The 23,693-nt window shown below is 36.5% G+C and overlaps 1 protein-coding gene across 7 annotated transcripts in view; it reads right to left on the bottom strand.

Moving 5' to 3' along the window:
* LOC121522369 (muscleblind-like protein 2a) overlaps positions 1–18,400 on the bottom strand; it is a 28,782-nt gene extending 10,382 nt beyond the window's left edge. For 3 of the 7 annotated variants that reach the window (XM_041806620.1, XM_041806622.1, XM_041806616.1), the window contains exons 1-7: positions 18,168–18,400; positions 9,343–9,896; positions 4,985–5,149; positions 3,859–4,059; positions 3,486–3,740; positions 1,094–1,147; positions 585–741 (exon numbers count right to left, since the gene is read on the bottom strand). In XM_041806620.1, coding sequence (XP_041662554.1) covers positions 585–741; positions 1,094–1,147; positions 3,486–3,740; positions 3,859–4,059; positions 4,985–5,149; positions 9,343–9,516 — 1,006 coding nt within the window. In that variant the 5' untranslated portion in view covers positions 9,517–9,896; positions 18,168–18,400. Of the gene's footprint in view, positions 1–584; positions 742–1,093; positions 1,148–3,485; positions 3,741–3,858; positions 4,060–4,984; positions 5,150–9,342; positions 9,897–13,346; positions 13,543–13,991; positions 14,023–18,167 lie in introns of those variants that run through there. The other 4 variants (XM_041806623.1, XM_041806621.1, XM_041806618.1 and 1 more) reach the window with 3 other exon arrangements.
* Between the last annotated feature and the right edge of the window lie 5,293 nt (positions 18,401–23,693).

Raw genomic sequence — 23,693 nt, 5'->3', positions numbered from 1 at the left:
AAATGTGCAAATTTGCAGTTTTGCAAACTGTGGGCACAATTTTATACATTGTGTACTCCAATGGCATTGATGACATTTTACCACAGCTAGAAGCTGTAAAAATAAAGAGTAAGGGAATCCATATACATTCTTATTAGTCTGTAATTATTGCCTCTGGCAAGAGGCATTAAGTGCCTCTTGCCAGAGCGCACACTGTTAACTGTACTGGTTACAGAACACACAGACTGGCACCCCTTTATATAGAAAAACACTGGGCAGGTGATTCTCAGCATGCTTTTCTGAGCACACCTGCACCAGGTCACACAAATAGGAGAAAAAATCATGTTATGGGCCAAGGGCACCTTTCTCCAGGTTTGACTTTCCTATTTTCAGAGAGTAATTATGTTAAGCTTGTTTCTTGATTTTGGATTTCAAAATAAAAATTTGTCTGCTGTAAAATACTCTGACAAATAGTTAAATATCAAGCTGTGACTCTTCAGAGCCTAGCAGAAATTCTGAGTATTATCCACCCCAGATTGAAAGCATTATGAAAAACAACCTTTTACTTGCTTTATTTACTACAGACATCAAGTTGAGAGACTGACCTGTGGGGTAAAATGCAGCGGTCGGCTGCTGCAGCTGTGTGTTTGCCAGAGCCTGTTGGTAATGCAGAAAGCTGGGGCTGAGGAGAGAGCTGGCCCAGCTAGTCTTCTCCAGAGCCGGTCTCTTTGGTAGAGGCTGAAGGATGCTGTGGGGAAAGGCCTGAAAAGTGACACAAGGAGACATTACTCACCAAAACTCCTTAAATATACCTTCTCTGTGTTCAGCTATGTTTTTAACATTTAATGTTACTGATTTAAAGAACAAAAGATGACAAACATGACTACACAGTAGAGATGAAATAGCACATAGTGAAAAATCATGGTCTGAGGATACAAAAATGAATGAATCATGTATCAACCAAAGTATTAAAATATCTCACAACTTAACTTAAAGGTACTGATGGTGACTGTGCACACAAAGACTATATGAGAAGCTTTAAACAACAATGACAGAAATGAAAAGTTATTACTCAACAATCAATAGCTACAACCAAAGCAAAAGGTGAAAATACCAGGTCTACAGTTGCCTCGAGGGATCGCTTCATTGCTTTGGCAGTCGACTGAGTCTTTTAATAGCAGGCAGCGAGCACATGATGGCAGTGGGCCAATGGGATTCAAGCGTATTAACATACAGGTAACAGCAAGCAGAGGTGCATCATGGGGGACAGCATTGTGGATAGGTGAGAAGGGGAAAACAAAACAAAAGAATCTGAATGTAGTTTAACACATACAACAACACAATAGGCATGCACAGTAACCAAAATAACTGATTAAAAGGACACACTTACTACAGAGTCATTAATTGGTAGGTCAACATGAACAGTTAATCAATAGCTTTGACTATTTAATGATTCAACACGCTTTTTTCCGTTATTGATACTGCATATTGATCATCAGGATAACTGTACCTGGTTAGTTTATTGATTGTAAACTACATCTACCATGATGCAATCAGTGCAACTAAGCATATTTTTAAAAGAATTCAAACACAGACACCAATTTAACAGCTTTCAGGAAGGGATGACGATGTAATGCACGTCAACATTGTTAAAGTGAAATGAAAGATGGCTTGGTTTTATGAGAGCCAGCTAAAGGCAACATGATGAATAAAAAGCATGAATTTTAACTCATATAACATCAAAAAGCCCAGAATGTGGAGCTCTATTGATACACTGAGACTCTGGTTCCTCCTCTACTTGTTCAGTATGCAAAATATTATATTTTTATTAATGTAGAATAGAAAAAACATTGCAAAACAAAATTATGATGTAACTGAAGAAGCTAAAAGATGGAGTAAATTAAAAGTAATGTAGATTATAAGTGGAGGGCATGAAGTGCAAGGAGGCAAACTGCTGAAGCCGCATGGTGTCAGAGAAATGTTAATACAGTCTGTAAATCATTTTAAGCAAATTTATTAAATTAAACAAAATAATTTCTACATGCAGGCATTTGCAAATTAAATGTTAGCAGTTATAAAGAGGAAGGAATGATAGTCTGGAATCACTGTTGGGAGTAAAACACTACAAAGTAATCCGTTAGAGTACTCGCGTTACTTTTCTGTTTCTCTCTGTCTCCTTGGCAGGAAGCTGTGTACCAACAGAAGGTAAATCTACGGTTTTTAGCTACTAGCTAGTTTAACAAGCAGATGGCTTGTCAACAAGAGACTGGCTCTGCTTGAGGTTCAAAGGTTTTCCTCATCACTGTAAGACTGCTTGAACTCATTATGATTAATGCTGGGTCTTTATAATAACATAACAAAGAGCATGGCTAATTCAACAAACGATGTGTCAGAGAGGACAGCATTAAATATGTAGTATACCATTATGTTTAGATTTGAATGAAAGGACAAAAACAACATCATGATAAAAGTAAGTATAATAGCCTATGTGTGTGTTGTTTTTATTGAAACAGATGTGGCTAATCTTTTATGCCATCGCCAGCTCACTATCAGATTGTTAGCATAACAAATATCAATAAAAGTAATTCCTGCTATTAGCCATCAAAGTCACAGATTATGGGTTGTAAACTAATTTAACAAACACTATTTAAAAACTTTAACCCTGTGACAAAAATAAGAACATTTAAAAGTTACATTATCCAACAGTTTCTTTTACTGGTCACTTTTTTCTGATTAAGTGTAGCACAGACTGTTTCACAATCAACCATTAAGTTGACTACAATAAAGCATAATCTGTCTATAAATTACTTTGCCCACTGTCTGACTTGAATTATGTGTTATTGTTTACAATCTACTTTATAAAGGGAGATTTGAAAGGAAAATATACTGCCTTGAGAGTGTTCAAAAATAATGTTATTTATTGAAATCTTTCCCACAATTTGGTTAATCCTCTCCTGTGCCTTAACGTAATTAAATCCTGACAATATCATTATTTTTGATCCTCATAACAAACACACTGAGAAACATAAACTTGGACAAATGATAACCATAAAAGCTTCCTATTTTCCCTCTGGATCTTGACTGAAAATCCTGATTTATTATTGTATTTTATGATCAAAGTTTATCAGGTTAAAGATGTCTGTACATACAGGAGCAAACAGGACGTGTTAATAGCTTACATAGCAGACTTTTAATCGTGCAACTTTTACAGAATAACAGAGTAGAAGCCTAAATAGCAGGACTCAACATGTAGACCCAGTTTTCAGTAAATCAACTGAAGCAACATTGCTTTCATTGTTTTCAAGCTGAAGGTGGGGCTAAACCTTAGATATGCTACAATTAATCAAACTGCTGATTTTCTGCCAAGTATAACAATAGATATTGCTCCACATTCAGTGATGGCATGGGAAACTCAGTTAAACCAAATACCACCCTATTAATGACAGGAAACGTTTTTTTTTGCACTATTTCTTTTCTTATTTTAGATGGATAAGGCTCTGTCTTACCATGGCTGCAGCTGCTGCCTGGGCTGCCACGGCTGTGTGACTGACTTGCTGTTGACTGGATTTGATTTTGGCCTGCAAGTGTGCAGGCGGGTGAAAATACTTGCACTTCTCCCTGGAGCAGCGGCTCTTGATGTAGTCCATGCAAACAGTGACAGTGTTGTCTGTGCTGTCAATCATGGGACTGTCACTGGGGTGAGCGAAGCGGCAATCTGTCTCCCCTCGTGCACAGTTTCCCCTCTGAAACTCACGACACACCTGAGAGGGCCAAAGACAAAGAGGGGGGATCAGCCTTTAGCATGTGGTCAAATTATACAAAAAAATAGAGGATTACATCCTTTTCATGTTAAATCAGTCCTTGTGGTGCCATGAATACCTCCAGTTTGTCTGTGCGCTGCAGCTTCTGTGAGGGAGAGGAGGAAGAGGAGGAGGTGGACGAGCTCTGGACCGTTACAGGTGGACTCCCGGACACTAGGACTGGAGTGCTGGGCAGGTTGTCTGTGGGGACGAGGCTCATCCCATGGCTTAACGGTGTCATATAAGACCCATAACCAAGACCAGTATTTGTGCCAAGTCCCTGTGTAGCAGATAATGCTGGTTATCAGAGAGGATTTAATATTTAACCGATGAGACGAGCACCTCAACCCAAAAAGAAGCCCTGGCTAAAAATGGAGTTTCTTCAGGTAATATAAAACATTTTGATAGCAATGGACCAAGCCAGAAAGTGACATTAGTCATTCAAGTTAAAAGAAAATTTTCGATGCAGATATTGTGGAAAAAAGTATGTCAGATGGGGTAGTTCTCCTTCAATGTTGATTAATAATAAGCCTTCAACTGCTGCTCAATAGTACACAAATGTCTAATCCTACAACAAGCAGTCTTCCACTGAGGAATTACTGTTTCTTTAATGTTTTTAAAGCTCCTGCAAAGAAAGGACAATTCATCTCTGTGGTGATCTTGTTCTGCACGTGTGTCATTTTATAACAAAATAAACTCTTACTTATTTATTGTGAATGCCCAAGTGCCACACAATGAATCCTTGTCATGGGAAAAACGTAAAAAGGCTGCAACCTTGTCTGACATCTACCCTGTGGCAGTATTGACAGGCATATAAATCAACCATAGAAACGATCAATCTTCCCTCAGATGGACTGGTGTGTTTTGTCATGGCTTCTTAATTTTAGACTTTTTCATTACCATGGTCTGACACTGCTAGAAACTCCTCACACGAGCCTTAAGCAAATCAGAGAAGGAGACTTAAAAATGAACATATCGGTTTTTCTTTTTGCTTATGACTAATTTACAAGCTCACGTATCCAACAAGGTTTTATGGCTTTCCTTTTCTGTGTGCATTGTTTCATGTTTTTTCCAAAGTTTTAAGATCAGCAGCTCAAAAGATCAGCACATATTAGTCATAGTATCACCACATTCATGTACTGTTTTAGTGACGGAAAGGAAAAAAAATAGAAGAACACGTCTCTAAATGGGTCTGAGGTGCTCACCACAGGCTGCAGACTGGGTGCTGGGATCATAAGCTGCATCTGTTGGGCGAGCACGGCCGCTGCTGTCTTCTGCTGGATGAGATTGTTTCGCCCGTTGATCTCTAACTGTGTTTTTAAGTGTGAAGGTGGATGAAGGTACTTGCAGTTTTCTCTTGAGCATCTGCCCTGTATTCAGAGAAGATAGAAAAGGATTAACAACACCAAAAATTTAAAATTTGCAATCATTTCAATTCTCTGAATTCTCTTATTCTGCCTAAGTGGAGCAATCCATAACCTGTACTTTTCACCTTACTACATTTTTACTACAGTAAAAATGTCTTTATTAGTAGTGGATGCTCGCTTCCAGTGAAGATGCTTTGCTGCAGAATTCTTTAGTGACTGTATCAGACTGCAGGGAGCATGTCAGACATCCATTCACCGCAGCCTCTGTATGACTAAACTGAAGCTTTTATGACCGACTTAAAGGCAACACAAGATGTCCCTGAGCTTGACAGCTGAGGGGATCAAATGTTGACGTGCTTTATATTTCAGACTGGCTTTTAAACTCGAGTTTCTCTATTTCCCCTGAGACTTTTAAATGAGTCTAACAACATGATTTCTGTCAATCACGGCCCTGTATTAGTCTAATGAGAGGTTTGCTTTCTGTGTCCTACATATTCAAATCCCTCAATCAGTTAACTCATTTCATTTGCATCTCTCCCAGGAGATTAATTTTAATTATTTTCTCTGAATATCCTTGTTAGTTTAACTTTCATTAATGTTTCATTAGTCTGTGTATGGTTCTTAGAAAGTGCACTGTGCGTAGAAAATATTCATCCCACTCTTTTTAATGTTTAATGATTTATGGTAATAAAACTTTGTTCTGGTTTTTAGTTTTCTAAAAGCAAAAAAAGAAATTGAGCCTTGTGTTTTTTACTGTGACTTCACAGTATTTACCTCCTTGGATGTTCAGAGAGGATATTTTTAGGCAGGAAAGGCAGCCAGAGTCAGCTTTAGATATGAGTGATGTGCATTAAGATATGCATCTGAATAGGAATGCTCTGTACTGCTGAGGTTTATCACAAATCTGTATAAAACCGTGTTTAAGAGACATCTTCTAACATGTCAGTCACTAGAGCGGGTCAAAGTAAACAGCTACAGTTGGATTTATCTGTGTATCAGCCAGACAGCATTAATGGAAGTCATGAGCTGCTGTGGTTACAAGCATGTGCGCATTCTTCAGTGTAATAAAGTTAACTCTCTGAATGAGAAGAGACCTTTTGAAGTTTTTATACAAAATTCTTGTGTACAAGAGTGAAATTTAAAATAATCATGGTTAGAGCAGTTTATCAGTCGACAAACCAGCTCAGAAAAAAGGAGTACAACAATGATCAGCAGAGCATATTTCAAGCAACCAGCTCTATCAGGGTATATGCAGAAAACCTGACATTAAATTTAATACTTTTAATGCACTTTTTAAGACTCTAGTCATACATTAAGACCCTATTGCAGCTTTAATTTCTTACCTGTTTCATAGGCAATGCAGTTATATACAAAAATGCCAGTAGTATTTGTTTTTGTAGCATGAAAAGTAAGCTTTTATGAGCATTTGGAGATCAGAAAAACACCTCAGTTTGATACTACAAAGTAGCTGTCAGCGAAAACCATGTAACTGTTGCAAATGATAAGGTACAGCTCACTATAATGGAGTCTTATTCGTTTTAAAAAGTGGCTCAGAATTCTCAGAGCATACAGCAAAGAAATACAGGCACATGTTAATTAATTAATCATGTGTCTTGAGTTTGTATTTAATTTAAAAAAAAAGGCAGAAAAACTAGACTACAACCATGGTAGACACATACATTTAAATGCTTCAAAATGAAAGACGTTATAGTCTTGCATACAACACTTCATACATGCTAAATTGATTATCAACTTTTAACACTTTTAAGATCCCCTGTCTATGAGTCCTTTTTATAAATAACTTCAGTGGAATATGTATTATTACAGGGAGTCTTCAAAAGCACTTTATAGTGATTTGGTTCTAATTAAAGTGTCTGTTTTGACATTTTAATGTTAGTTTTTAATATATTTTGTCTGATTGTCTTGAATTGTAAATCAGTATTGTTGTAATTTGTTTGTTGTTTTTATCTTTGGGATGCCAAAACTTCTGTCTGCACAACAAACGTACCTTTTGGGTAATAATAAAGAACCTTGACCACTGAAATAAGGGCCGAGGGTGATAACAAGCAGCACAAGCTGACTTTATAACAGACCCTTAGACAGAACGAGACATTAAATAACTCTGTAGACAATAGCCCATTCATAATGATGAGCTGTGACATCATCACATGGCTACAATAACTGATGTTTCACAAGCTGACCTCTTATTTACAACCATGCAACAGACCGTGACTGCAGTTTGATGGAGTCAGACTCATAATTCTAGTTAGACTGGTAATATGTTTGTATTAATGTGGCATTGGTTTGGCAAACTGTAAAGCCTTCTGAGATCCATAAACTCAAAGTTAAACTATGTCCATTTAAAACAGTTAAAGCTAACTATAGTTCACTTTTGGAGTAGAGGTACATTGGTTGTAAAAATCTGGGCTAATGCCGATACCGATGTTTTAAACCATTTAGGCAATTGTTAAAACCGTTGCCGATGTTTTTCAGCCCCTCTTTAAATGTAACACTCCCACAATAAATATAATAAATAATAATAATAAAAACAGATCAGAGTCTGTCCAATAGGTCACATCTTCTGCTCAATAATAAATCTCTTCTCTAAATCAGCCATTCAGTGTGCTAGATGCAAGCAATACTCAAATTTAACCCATGCATCTTTGCATCCCTTGGGCTGCACGCAGAGACGGTTAGCGCTGTTGCCTCACAGCAAGGAGGTCCCTGGTTTGCTTCCCCATCAGGGCCTTTCTGTGTGGAGTACGCATGTTCTCCCCATGCATCACCCGGGTGCTCTGACTTCCTCCCACCACCAAAGACATGCTCATCAGGTTAACTGGTGACTCTAATTGGCCGTAGGTGTGAATGTGAGCGGGCCTGGTTGTCTTTCTCTATATATATAGCCCTCTGATTGACTGGCGACCAGTCCAGGGTGTACCCCGCCCCTATCCAATGACAACTGGGTTAGGCTCCAGCCCCCCACGACCCCCAATGGGTAAGCGGTATTGAAAATGGATGGATGGATCTTTGCACCTTAATCTAGGGGATAATCAAACTGTAAAAAATGCATTGTAAAGGGCTAAGTTTCAAAAAAAAAAAGAAAAATGTGTCTTGTGCAAATTTAAAAATTCACAGCTACTATTTGCACAATGTGAATCATTCCTTTTCACACTGATTTTCATTAGTATTAATATATCTTTGTGGCTAGATGGGTCATTCCTGTGTGCATTTTAATCCTTCTATCTAAGTGGAAAGAGGCTGATTTTAGGTTAAACATTTAAAAACTTTAACTTTGATTTTAACCCCTTGACATCTTCCAAAATCTATGATGTTCAGGCATTCCCCGTTCACTCTAAAGTCATTACTCCTTCTTAATAATCTTTTTAAAAACAACCAAGAGATTTTTCTTATTTTTACAGATAAAGGAATGAAAGTCCTTGACCCACTAGGGCACAGAGAGGCCCCCAGCATCCGGACAAGAAGCGTCTAAGCTGCCTACAGTAAGGAGATAAGACGATGACTCAACATGAGAATAATCCCAGGGGGCAGAGCTGCATTGTGTTGTGATAGTGAATGTGTGAGAGTGGATTAAGGCAGCTCTAGTCTCATTCAGGGCAACTGGGCAAACAGCAAATACAGCCGTACAGCTGGCTGCTAGAAATGTCAAAGTCTACATTAGATAGGTGATAAGAGAAACATCTGGCGTGTATTTGACTCGATTTTTGAACACTTATGGCTTTGTTAATATTTTAGGCATACATTATGGAAGAGAGTGCTTAGTATTATTGTTTTATATTAAAGTGACTTATTTATGAATGGCAGAAGAGCACAGCCATGTTTTTATGACAGTCTGTGTTATACTTTCATGAACTTTGAAGCGTAGAAAAGTTTGCATCAGGTCAGTGATGTTTTTCCAAACTCACCTGGTAGATCTTTAACTTTATTAAACTAGTTGTAGATTGCCTTTCACTGCAGTTCCATTTTACTGCATTGAAACTGCAGTCCTAAAAGCATTCTGGGTAATTAAAAAAATCTAAAACGAGGACATAAGAAGGTGACAACATTTACTCAGGAAAAATACAGAAAATTACTTTTCATTTCATAGTTTCCTTCTCCTGGGCGGGCTCATTTTACTTCCATTCAGTAAAGTGTCATAAAGGTGTCACAGGTAATACACCATGTGCAATATTTCTTACCTTCAGTGAATCAAAGCAGGCAATAACCCTCCCGTTCTCGACTTGGCAGCTCTTGGGTGGATGAGCAAATTTGCACTCCTCATCACTACGTGAACAGTTTCCTCGCTGGAACTGTCGGCACACTTCCAGAGTTAGCCATTTTGTGTCTCTGACTGAGGAAAGGTTTAACGCCATATCCAAAGGTTGTATTCATAAATCAAAATCTTCAAAGTCAGTCTTCTTGTGCCTTTAACACCACAATGTCAATTGGCTCTATATACAAAGTTCTCTGATAAAACAACCTGGTGAGTCCTCCATTAGCATTAAGCACACTGAGAAAGCAGATTCATCACTTTAGTCATACATTCCTGGGTAACTATCCTCTGTCCGACTATATTATGGCTTTATTTTGCTATACTTTTAGGTCCTGATGTTGTGCAAAGTGGCAAAAGGCTGCTGCGGAGGTATCTGATGTTGGAGCTTGAGCCTGGCCTTACAGAGAGCATGGGCCACTGATGAACACGCAGAAACCACAGGTCGATGATATCCTTTCAAAGGCACTTCCTGTCACTGATCTGAAAAATAAAAACAAAGCATTTGGTTCACTAACACACTTACTATGCACCTATTAGTCTATAATCGGAACATTTCGAGGTTCTGTGTGCATCTTCTCCTGTAAATCAATCAGTCAATATTCATCTGTAGAGCGCCAGTGTTATTGAAGACAGTCATCAAAGAGAGCTGGTCTAGGCTCTCCTTTTATTATATTATTCACAAAGACCTTGCATTGATCCACCATGAGCACAGCACTTGTCAGCTTTCACAAAATAGCAGTAGCAAGTAAAAAATGACTCTAAACAGGCAGAGACCTCGAGTAGACATGACAAAGTTTCATTTTGGCGAGAGTTTATTTCACTGATATATTTTAGGAAAGTTCTATTTTGGTCATGCAGGCAGACAAGAATTCAGTTTGGAAGTTTTTTGGTAACAATTTGAGTTTTCCAGCTATTTTTTTCTTATTTTGTATCACTTTAAAGTAAGGCTGTCAATATTAATCTTACTTATCACAATTAATTACAATCTACAATTAGTGCACCAATTTTTTAAAATTAGAATTAGTCGTATACCTCATGGTCCCTTTCAAAAATAATCCCACCACTGCTCCTTAATGTCTCATTTTACTTAAAAACTCACAGACAGCTCATTAGACAGGTCAAGAATAGGGCTGGGCAATTAATCGTAAATAAGATTAAATCGCAATATGGTCTGTTGCAATTTACAAATCACCAAAATTGCAATATTTATTTAACTTGAAATGTGTCAAAATAGCAGTTTAATACATTCATTTTTTGCAGCAGAGATTTTATGCACATTATGCAAACATGCAATTGTCAATTTTTAAAATAATGGTGTACAAAAATCCTCCTTTTTATGTTTCATATGTTTGTTTTGTTTTAGTCAAAACGAGTGACATAAAAATGATAATCACCTTCGTTAAAGCAAAAGTAACTAGCTCATTCTCTTCTAGCAGCGGGAAAGCCAGCTTCACATCCTCCACCCCAGCCACCTCCATTATAGCTTAAAGCTTGTTGCACCCTCATATTCAGATTCAAACTACTATGGATTAATTGCTTATAAAATAAATCCATTGTTTACAATACACATCGTCATGTATGTATCCATCCATATAAGGGTTTCTAGCAATGTGATCCCTGGAAAGTCAAAGCAGCTGCTTGACTAACCCAGGGAGCATCTTTAGAGCAGAGCCTTCTCTGCCAAGTTAAACCGCATATCCATTTTACAATAAAATCATTAATGTATGATGAGTGTTCCTGACTTAATATAGGTTATAATATAGAATGATTTATTGCTTGAATATGTGGAAAAATGCATAAGTTAAGGAACCTAATAATAATAGCATATTAAATCGCTTTTGCAATATTAGGGGAAAAAAAATCACAAATATATTATTTTTGCAAATTGTTCAGCCCTAGTCAGGAGTCACCTGAATCATGTGTTATAAAACCTTTTTAAATGTTCACTTATTTCCTTTTTAATCCATAAAAAGTTCCTTTTCCATGGTTAAGTCTTCAATCTACCTGTAAAAACAGATCTGCAAGTAAAATACCATCAGTTTAAGATGGTAGAAAGATCCAAAAATGACACATAAACACTTTAGAATGCAAAATATTGATAAAAGGCTAGAGGTGGGAGAAAAAAAATCAATTCCTAGATGCATCGTGATGTGGAAGATTCTGAATCAATTTATAAATGTCCAATAATCGATAATGACTGATTATTTACATATTTACTGTGGAATAGCCGGGATAAAAAGGTGGAACTCTGACATGCAGCTCGTAACAGCAAGTTTTAGATTACCAGCTGTTCATCTGTGAAAAAGGACATTTTTATGTTTGTAATTTCAGAAATGTTTCAAGGAAAGGATGCTGCTACCTTTGGTTCAGTGCAGTTGTAACTTTCCAGTTTACACACATCTACCATTAGAGGATAGTGGAAATTTAATTTATCTCTTTTTTTCTTAACATAAATGTAATGTTTTTATTATGTTTGGCACAGAGAGAACAACAGAAATGTAAGAAAAACCAAGTGCATCAAAATGCATCAATAATCGATTAAGAAGCAGATTGTAGCCCTGTGAATCAAATTTAATCACAAGGTGCCTAAAGATTCACACCTCTGAAAAAGGCTGTAATTAATCACTATTAACTACAGAAATCCTGAGATTAATCTATTTAAAATGTAATCGTTTGACAGCTGCACTTTAAACTAGATCTACGTTACTGACTGCACAAAAAATAAAACTGAACATGTTGAACAGCAACTAGAGGTTATTGTTTGCCACTTTGTGACATTTTGCATGCTCTGCTCTGGATTAGTCTATGAAGAAATGTAGCATGGTCTGAAACAAGAAAGTCCCCGTTCATTAGGAAGTCTGGCAATATGTGTGAGTATAATACATGCAGTATTAAACATGGCAGTAATAAGCCTGTTTACACTTAGCCTGATAGTTCCTTATCACCAGTTTACGGGCAACAGTCTTATTAAAACGCTGTGCAAAGATAGACGTCTCCCTTAAATTAACAATGTCTAATTAGCCTTGTGTCAAATTTATCTATTTCTTGTTTATTCCACATAAATTCCTCATTATGGTGATTCCTATTACTAAAGATAAACATCTGTATGAACCGTTGCCTCATGCTCATTTTAGCAGCTGAGTTTGAAACTGATTAGTTTGATCGTTGTTCAGTCTGTCTGCACATTTCACATTAAATATCTGTAGGCCATAAGTAAGTAAGTAAACAAGTAACAGAGAGTCACGGATGATGTGCTAGTCTGGGATTTGTCATGGTGGTGTCAAGGTAATCAATGGATCAATAACAGGATATGAACATTTCCAGATCTCAAATTCACAACCTTATGAAAAGCTTACTCCGCTGAGTTTGTGACATATTCAACATGATCAGTATCCATCAATATAAATGGTCAACTACACCTAGATTTCATTTTAAACATGTTTTACAAAATTAAATACATTGTATCTCTCTGCCCACTATAACCTACTTTCCATGACGCCAATACTCTCTATTTGCTAATACTGTAAAAGGGCACATGGTGCACTGCGTGCCCAAAGGCTACAGTCTGATATGCTGACTCTTGCCTAAGCAAAGCGCACAGAGAATACAAAGAAAGCACAGCTTAAACACACATCGTGTTTAGAGCCAAACACAGGACAGCACAGTCACTAAGTGGTTAAACACACAGGAAGTTGCTGAGCAGGCAGGAAGGGAGATTCACTCATGAGCTGAATAATTCTCTACTAGAGTTGAAAGTTTTGGTCTACCATCAAATAAAGAGTGGAGAAGCAGAGATTCAGAGTTAACCTCGCTGTTATTGAACCAGATCTTCTCCTTTAACACCCTCTCAGCTTTACTGAGCTCTATTCCACAGCATACTGCAGCAAATTCCTTTGCACGCAAGTCAGGAAACAGAGCAAGACAACCTACCTCTCTCACTTCATGCAGCACTAAAGAACTTCTGTCCACGAGCAGGAATCTGCCTCAGAGATTCAACTTTCAGGAGCTAACTTGTTAAGATATTGATCATAGCAGTAACAGTTATCCCCCTCTCTGTTCCACAGATTCAATGAGTAAAGATTTTCTCTCCACAACAGTAAAAACAGACTGTGTGTCCAACTCCGGCAGAAACAAATCCAGCCACCCCCTTCCTGCCTGGGTGCCAGCCTCCAGTAAGACCCTCCCAGTCAGAAATTAGCCAATAGAAAAGCAGAAGCTGGTGTACTGTGTGAAAGCTGACTGCACAGCACTGCTGTGACCCTGAAGCTATGAAAACAGTTTTATTTCTAACAGAAGACTCAATTATACACTTGATCTTGCCTCTCTTTATGACCACAATAGTGAGACAGTCTTATACAACTGTAAGCTTACTAAAGCTGTACAATTCTCTGCACTTTTTTGTGCTTGTGTAGCACATCAGTGTAGAGTATCTCATGATGAGCTTCTGACCCTGCCTTAGAGCTAGTGCATGCAGTTTAAATGTAAGCTTTCACTGCATTATATGGTTGATATGATGTTTTAAAGCAACACAACCTTTTTTTAAATTTTGATGGTTAAATGTATTAAAAAACTCACAATTTAGAAAATCCAGTCTTCTGTGAGAAAGCTGCATTAAAGAGGAAGGAATCAATTTAAAAATGGGAAGAAAACTCAACACTGTCAGAATTGTACAATTATGTTAGCAACATTGCTGAATCAAAGCATGCCCAGGTGTTTGTAATATTTAGACAGTGTGAAGGATTTTGTCTGCAACTTTTGATAATTAAAGCCAACAAAAACAACAGTTACTGGGCTCCTTGAATTTTAATTTTTGCTGCAATGGAACCCAAAAAGATACTGATATTACTCGATTGTTACAAGTATTGCATCAAAGACTCATATTCTGATACTGTAAAAATCTTTATAGCAATAATTGCTCCACTAATCTATGAGTGTTTCCAATGTTATTTTATGAAATTTTAACTCCCAAGTAAGCCATGTTTTTAACTTGGGCACTTTGTTACTGTAATTCAGATATTCGTGTTAGAAGACACTTATGCAAATGCATAGTCAGTCCTGTAAGGCAATCATATTTACAGCTGCATTTAGTAATAACCTGAAATATTGCTTTATACAGAGGTGGAAAGTACATGACTATTCTACTCAAGTAAAAATTACTCTTGTTGAATTTTTTGTAAGTAAAGGTAGAAGTACTGGTCTAAAAATCTACTGAAGTAAAAGTGTGAAATATTTAATATAACGTTTACTTTAAGCTCTGCGTACTGAGAAGCTACTGAGGAGTTGCACAGTAAAATATCATCTTTCCTTTTTGGAAAGAACAATAAGAGAACAGATCTCAAACCAGGTAGTTTAGAAACAGTCACACCTCTATAATAAAGTAAAACACACTGAAAATTTGACAGTGTTAATTCAGATCATGAAGACTTAAATGTAACAGTTAAAAAGTTTCTATATTGGTCCATGCTTTAGTTTAACTACACTTTTAAAAGTGTTAAAGATTTTACAATATGACAGAGCTGCAGTAGCTGAGCCAGGTGGGTCTCCTCTGGAAAGAACAGAGAAGAGAGTAGGGCTGGGCGATTATGGCAAACATCTAAATCACGATTAACTGGGCTTTTTACCATTATTACGATTAATGAACGATTACTCCACCCCCAGCCTCTGTTTGTTTTATTAAATATTCGTATAATTTTCAAATTAATAACTGAAAGGAAAATGCAGAGATGATCAATTTATGGTTGTTTATTGAGACAACTGAAATTAAAATACACATCAACTGAAATGAAACTAGCACTTCTTCTTCTCTTGGGTTTCCAGCAGGCTACCTGCCTTGTGACACCTGGCTACCTATCATGTGACTGCACAGCTGGTAGTTTGTTTTAAGGGGATGGTGCACTAGTAGAGAGAGATATTACAAGGGAAAAAAATTGAAATAATTGACAAGGCAGGTTTATGTCGGTTATAGGCTCTAAATGTTGATTTCGATTATCTTTCAATTAATCGCCCAGCTCTAGAAGAAAGTCAACCTCATTGTAAGAAATACCACTGAAAAATAAACACTATGCATCCTTTAGGAACACCTATAACAGGCGAGAACTCTAATTCAGTGGATAACTTCACTCATGGTGCAAATGGGTCTCACTTGAAGATCAACACAGTCCACCAGAAACATGAGCAAAACGCAGAACACATCTAGACATGACTCCAACACTGATGACTATTTCACTCAGAATGGAGTTAAAGTTACACTTGAGGAGTAAAGAATCACATTAGAAACAGTAAACTCTGAGATATCAACACCTCAGTTTTTACTAGGGCTGGGCAATTTATTGCAAATTAGAATAAATCACAATATGACTTGATGCAATTTTCAAATCGCAGATAGTGCAATATTTCCTTAACCTGAAATATGTCAAAATATCACTTTGATTAAAAAAAATTGCAGCAGAGATTTTCCGCTCTACACAATCTGCAGACATTTAAGTTTATTTTTATGAGAATAGTTTACAAAAATCCTCCTTTTGCTGTTCATGTACAGGATTTTCTTAATCAAAATGAGAGTAACATGAAAAGAATATCATCCCGTTTAGTATAGCAAGTAACTGATATCAAATTTGCTACATGAGCCAAATCACATTTAGATATTTTTTTTCAAATCTTTCATACCTACTTTAATTTATCTAACATTGTGCTGGTTATAATCTAGAATGATTTATTGCCTGTGTTTGTTGAACAATGCATAAGATGAGGAACCTAAAAATTAATTGCATATTAAATCGCAATTTTGGGGAAAAAACTGATTAGATTATTTTCCCAAATTGTTCAGCCCTAGCTTTGACTGAGTACAACAGCTGTTTTGGGATGTGATGTGGACTCTTTTTCTTTTTATGTGCCACTGTGTTGTTAATTAAGGTGAAAAAAGTACAAAAATGTACACAAGTAAAGGTGTAGTCAACCACAGTATATTATATCTTACAAGCAACTCATATGAATTAAAGCTGTAGATAAAGGATGGAACGTAACTAATTACGTTTACTCAAGTTACTGTAATTGTGTAGTTTTTTTGAGTAATTATACTTTTTTGGGTACAATTTGAAAACAGTACCTTTAATTCTACCTAAATAAGTTTTAACCAGAGTAACTGTACTTTACTTGAGTACAAAACCCATGCCCTCTGGTGACTACACAGATATATATAGAGAGAATGATTCCACAGCCGATGACTGCTGGGGTTCTTTTGCTTATGTTTCTAATATTGTTGTTTATAATTTGTGACACATCTGCATCATGGATGAAGTTATCCACTGAGTTAGGGTTCCTGTCTGGTACTTGGTGATGCATAGAGCACGTTTTAGGATCCATAACATTGCCTTGCTATTAGGTTGACTTTCAGCTTTGTTCTAATCAGAGGAGACCCAACTTGCTACAGATTTTCAAGAGTTACTGCAGCTCTGTCATACTGTAAAATATTTGATTTAAGAAGTGTAGTTTAACTTTATGCAGAGTGGACCAATTTAGACACTTTTAAAGTGTTACGTTGAACTCTATATGAGTTTCATTAATACTCTCAATTTTGCTGTTTTTTTGCTTTATTATAAATGTGTATTTACCTGAACAACCTGGTTTAAGATCCATTCTTTTGTTGTCCTTGCCAATAAGGAAAGATCATATTACACGATACAACTCCTCAGTAGCTACACAGTACTCACGGTAAATTTTAAATTAAATACTCTGTACTTGAGTTGATTTATAGACCAGTACTTAAACTCATACTTAAGTAAATTTTAACCAGAGTAACTGAACTTCTACTCTAGTACAACAATTGTGTACTTCAATGAGATGTTTTTTTTAAATTCATGTAAAATCTAATGACTTTCCTGTGGGGTCCAAGGGGATTTCATATTACATCAGGCATGAACACCTTTATGACATAAATACATGATAAAATCTAAAAATAGATCACAGTATTACAGCTGTATGTAATTGGTAATTAATAGAGAATGCATTGCAGTAAAAAATGACGTCATGGCGTTGCTGTTTTTACAGCCAGAGCATTTAACGTGACCTAAACTCTACCACTTCAAAATAAGTTTAAAATATTTCTATTATTTCAAACAGGAGGTCTGACCTTGCCAACTCTTGTTTATAATAATAGTTTAAGATATTTAAGGTGCTCTAGTGACCCATTTTCTAGCTACTGATGTTCATACCAGACACTGGCTGGTATGTAATTACTAAGGATTTGAGGATGCTAAAACTGTACAGATTTAAAAAGGTGGTTCTGAAATATAGTTTACAGCATTTAGTGTGAGACTAACTCTTTATATCCGATAATTAAGGCATGACATAGTGTTTTGGGTGTTGTTGACCATATTTTACGGAAGGGGAAATGGAAATTTTGCTTGTCTCGATATGTCCCGCCCATTACAGCATTACAGTATGTACAGTTTTGTTTCAAACTTCTAAACGTAGCAAACGAGAAGCAAAAGACACCTCCACCATTACCGTGACACACCTGGCATTATCTGCCATTACACTGTTTTATTTACGCAGTTCGGTACTTCGACTTCAACATGATTAAGTCTCAGTTTTGCATTATCATCCTAGCTAGCTAATCACAAACACTTAGCTAGCGAGCTAAAGACGCAGCTGTCACTGAGTCCACCGTAATGAGGAACATTAACATTAACGTTCACATTTATTAGCTTAACGTTAGCCACAGTGTTAGCTGAGGAGAGCACCTTTGCTTACCTCATCATCACGGATGAACCGCTTCCCAGAAGATCACGCACCAGCCAGGACAGACGACACGACCACGGTAACTAACAAAAAAACAAGATGTCAAGTGTTCTTAATATGTCTGTCTAATAACGCGTTTCTTGCTCTGTTTGAAGAATTAAAGCTTGTTATTTGGTCATCTTCCCCGTCCTCATTTCCTCATCACTTTACAGCACTGCACAGATTTAAGCAACAAGCTTTTGACAGCTTACTGTACGGTCGTCACTTTAATGTGATGGGGGTTTCCGCTGGTGCGCTCAAAAGTCTCTTTAACTACATGTCATTAAATACGAAACGTTTGATAAACAAATCAACAAGCAGTGTGGTATATAAGAAAATAAATTGTGAGGAAATGATTCAGTGTTGTAATTTTTAGCCTCAGTTGGTCACTCGTTAAGTTATAACTATTGGTATCCCCCTATGACCGCAAAGTGGTACAGTCCACACGAATGCCAGTAGGCTAAAAGGGCAAGGGTTTTCTTGTTACCAAGGGAACAGCAATAAAACCATGTGGGTCTTTTTGGATTAGTTTAATAAGAACACGCTGTCAGTCACAAATATAAACATTTAATCTTTGAAAATACCAATTCATTTGGACATAAATGACGTGAGGTCAAAATTCAGCCTAGTAGTCTGCATTTTAAATACCCAGTGTCCTAGAAAGCTGTGTGTCAAATGTTTTAATTTAGGCCTCCAGGGGGAAAATGAAAACGTGAGCTATTCACAGAGCAGGTCTAATCATAAAAAACCCTTGACTAGAATGAGACACAATGTAGCTCAGTCTCATAGGTCTGCTCAAGGTCAAATAAGATGGATGCTAACCCAGATAACATCAGTAAAGGAGGAGAGGAAGGAAGATGGAGAAGAAAGGCTATCCTGGCATGTTTCTGCCATAAGGATGGAAACAAATTTTTCACCCATAATACTTATGTGAAGACATTATGTCTGCTATGTTTGGAGAGGGTCATAACAAACCAAATTTTATTGTTTGTAGCCACTAATTTTGCAGCAAACAGTACTAGGAAAAAATAATAAATGTATCAGAAAACTACAGCCTGCACATCCTTTCTGCATACCAAGGACTTGGTGGTTGTTTACCTTACAAATAATCTAATCATTTAGAGGATTAATTTAATTATTTAATGCTGTGGCCTATGTCTGCAGCAGTGTATCCTGAGCTCTAAACCTATAGTGGCCACATTTTCCAGTCCATTTATTCTGATTAAAATCTCACCATTGTCGAAACACAAACAGAGATGAAAGGATGGATAGAAACTATTTTGGCAAACTGATTGCTTTCCCCTCCTTTTTCTTGAGGCTACACATGATAAATGTCTGCACTGTCAGAGCGACATGATCTCTTAACAAACACAAGATGTGGCATCAAGAAAGGTCACCATATCACTTCCTTTGAAGGAAATGTCATAGTCAATATGTATCAGACAGATGAGAGAAGAGAATAAGTACTCCATGTTTTATTTATATAACCTTACCTGTTCACTGACATGTTATCTTTTTTTTATACTCCTACTCAGCATTTTATTCAAATGTCCAAAGTATTCCCTGAGACCTTCCTTTTCCTAACACTACTGATGAAATATAAAATCAATTATGATGATGTTTTATCCTTTAACAGTTACAAGAACATTAATGTATTTTTCTTCAGGCAGATCATTTAATAATTTATCTCCTTAAACATCATTTTAAAATAATATTTATTAATCTAAATGCTGGAACACTGTGTGAAATTGGAAAGCATCACTGCACACAGTTTACATGCACCTAAATCTATTTTTGAGTGCAACACTGCCATCTACTGGCAGGAATATGTAACAGCAGCCCCTTTCACAGAATAATCTTTCAGTGAAAGTAGCGGTGTAGTGCAAGGTGTTTGCATGTACAGTGCTTAACAAATTTATTAGACCACCCTAACCCTAACCAAAGTAAGGTTTATGCCACAGCTGCCCTAAATTAACAGCATTGGAAATTACCAAAATCATGTTTTATGTTTGCACCAATACACCAATATGTAGAAGCTCTTTAACCCAAATGATATTTTTAATGCTGAAATATAATTATTGTTGTTATCCATGAATTTTCAAATTTACTGATTTACAAAAAAAACCCTGAAAAAATAGTAAAGCACTTTGATATTTCTTAATTAATATGTCAAATTATAGTTATTTTCTTGCATTCCTGAACAGAAAAATGAGTTTTAGTGCTTGAATACTATGCTTGATTCATTTCTGACTTCTCAGAGAAGCCCAGTGAGCCAGCTCAAATTTGGGTGAATTCAGTTTGAAATCCCTCATTCCTGTTCAAATGGTAAAATGTGGAGAACTCACTGAAAATGAAAGAGTCCGTATTAAAGCACTCCATGATGCTGGATGGTCTCTGAGACAAATATGACAGGTGGTCTAATAAATTAAGTTAAAGGGATACTTCAACATTTTGGCAAATTCGTCCATTGCCATAATTCCTATAGTCTTAGTAATAGGTTCGTTACCTTCAGTTGTCGGTGCAAGCTGTTTTTAGATCGGCCGCTGCCGAGTTCGGACCTGCTGTGCCAACTCAATGTAAGCAGACGGTATTCTGGCTTTCCCTAATCAAACTCATCAAATACACAATCCAACAACTCCAAAACACTCTCGTGGACAAGTTGTGACCTGCACATTCACCATGCTGTGAAATAATAACGTATAATTATGTAACATTATGACGCATGAAGCAAATACTCGGAACTATTTCTTGAGTAAACCACTGGGCGGAGTGACACAGTGCAGCAGCCATGCCTGGAGTGTAGTTCCGGCTTTGCATTTAGCCTAAAAACATCTCCATCTCCTAATGTTCCATGATTATTTCATTATCGTTGAATAAACAGTACTACAGACAGATCTCAGACAGAAAATAGAGGCCTGAAATGAATCATTGTCTGCAGTGATGTCAGGGTTAGCCCATTTATTCACTTTTGCCACAGGTAGACCTTTAATAAAGCTGTAATGGTGGTGTGATAAGGCAGGTAAAGGTGCTGATCTGTTGGAGGCAGGTAGGAGTGTCAAACAATGATGATGGAGATATAAATGTCATGATAATAAACCACTTCATATTCTGTTAAAAAATGTTCACATTTTGAAGGGTGATAACCCACACTGCTGTTAATTTTTTAAAAATATATTTAAAACTATGATGATGATGATGATGGTGATGATGTTATCATTATTGTTATTACTATTGTTAAAATAAAAATAATAATAATAATAATGATAATAATAATGGTGTGAAGGTAAATCCATACATCTATCTTAATACCTTAATAATAATAATAATAATAATAATAATAGTAATATTATTATTATTATTACAATTTTTTATTACCATTATTATTATCATTATTTTGTTATTTCGTGATATTTATTATTATTAATAATTTTATTTTATGTTATTTATTATTAATAATAATTATTATGTTGTACATGTTATGAACTGTTTACTCAAAGGCCCAACTACGGACAAGAGTTGGAATTAGAAATTATTATACACTCTCTATGCAGCACATCAGATTCATGCTCTGTTGTGAAACTTTATTTAACTACATCATCCCTGTCAAATAAAACAAATTCAATTCAATTACTTTTACAAATGATGCACATAAAAATCTCTTCCTCAGTGACATCAGTGATTCGACAGGTGTACCAAACACTTGAAAAAATATCTTTAGGAGCTGAGCAACAGTAATCACCCCTGCTGCAACATCAGGGGAGACAGTAAGAGATGTAATTCCACATTTCGACCAGTAGATGTCAGTCTTCTCTCAAATATATATCAAGGGCTGTGATTGGAAAACCATGAGATGAGTTTCTGTACTCACTGTAATAAAGATACGACTACATGTAAAATTAAAGCTTTTTTTGTATTATTTATTTGAGCAGACACTAAAAATCCAAAGAGTAAGAGTTTGAAAAGTTTGTCTTATAAGGTACATAATTTTTTCGGGAACTAATAATATCTTGGGGCCTTTATTCAGATAAGAAAACAGAAAGAGTTGGACAGAATGGTGAGGGAAGAAAACACCATGGACAAAGCTGGATCCACAAAGAAGACTGTGCACCCGCTGCAGCCAACAGGAGGTGGAAACAACCGCACTTTAAACCACCCTGCAAGGGCATCAGAGTTAAGTCCTTTCTACTTTTTAACAAAAATAATTCATCAGCAAACAGATGATTTGATATCTGCTGGGGGACGTGCAACAGTGTGCAAATGCTGCTGCATATTTCATGAGCTGTTTGACCAAAAATGCCTCAAACACCACAACACCACCAACAGGACTGCCTACACACCTTTATATTATTTTAAATTTATTTCCTATTATAGGAATTTATTTTTTTACCATGACTGTATAGCTCAACCCAAAATTTTGATACATATACCAATGATAATATTTTTAAAAATATTATTATTGCAATAATAAATTTGTATACCGCTTTGGCATTGCAATCTGATGCAAAAATGCTTTACACTTGTTTTTATCAATAAAGATAATGATGATTCATGTTATAGCAAGATAACCACACTGGCTTTTCCATAATAAAACATCACTTAAAGAAATCTACTGAAACTGAGTCATTATAATGACAAAAGGAGTAAAATAAAACACATGGGGCATGTTCTCTTAGGGCTACCGTATGGTTGATAATGATATTCACTCTAAATGTTTCAAGACCTACATATTTTTCTTCTGTACACTAGTGTTGCCATTCCATGCCAGATTTTGTGCTGACTGTAAAGAAATCACAGAAAGCAGAGTCCCCTCCTCGAGCAACGCTGCGTTTTTCAACTCATTACACACTCTCAATGGTTCAACATGGAGCTAACACAGCCGTACGTCGTGTAGAGATGACTTTCTGCTGCTTGTGGCTGAAATGCTGAGCCAGCCATCCACACTGAACCCGAGGGTGAGGCAGACGCTTCTGTGTGTCAGTAGATGCAGAGATGTAATGTCATGTATGAGCAGGGGAATAGCAAGAGGACTCAATGAATGTTTTAAAGCGCCGTGTTCTAATGGAGGTATTTTATACTCTCATTGTATTTCATTTGAAAGGTGCCATATTTTCAAAACATACTGTTTTATTGAAGACACTACCTTTCATAAAAATGCCAAGCTTCATGGGTGAAAATGTTTTCTGATTTCTTATTTTGATGGAAAAAGCCTGGAATGATTTAAAACAGGCTGGTCTCCCTAAACTTTAAGTGGAGTCCCACAGAAACCTGCCAACCTTGTATTTTCTTTATACCATCATAGAAAAAAAAAAAAACTCAGATGATTGTGTGATCCACATTTGAATAGTCTATAGCTGTGTCCAAACATCCATTCGGCCTAAATCCCTCTTGACCTTTAGCTGAAAATGAAAACATTTCAGTTTAGCAGCCGTGCATCATTCTGTTACATGATTCTCTATACCAGGTGTCAAACTCAATCACAGCAGGGGCCGGATTCTGAAT

Source organism: Cheilinus undulatus, linkage group 15 (assembly GCF_018320785.1).
Source record: "Cheilinus undulatus linkage group 15, ASM1832078v1, whole genome shotgun sequence".
Classification (NCBI taxonomy): domain Eukaryota; kingdom Metazoa; phylum Chordata; class Actinopteri; order Labriformes; family Labridae; genus Cheilinus; species Cheilinus undulatus.
Note: the sequence above shows the minus strand (reverse complement) of the source record. Positions and strands in the feature narration are given on the sequence as shown.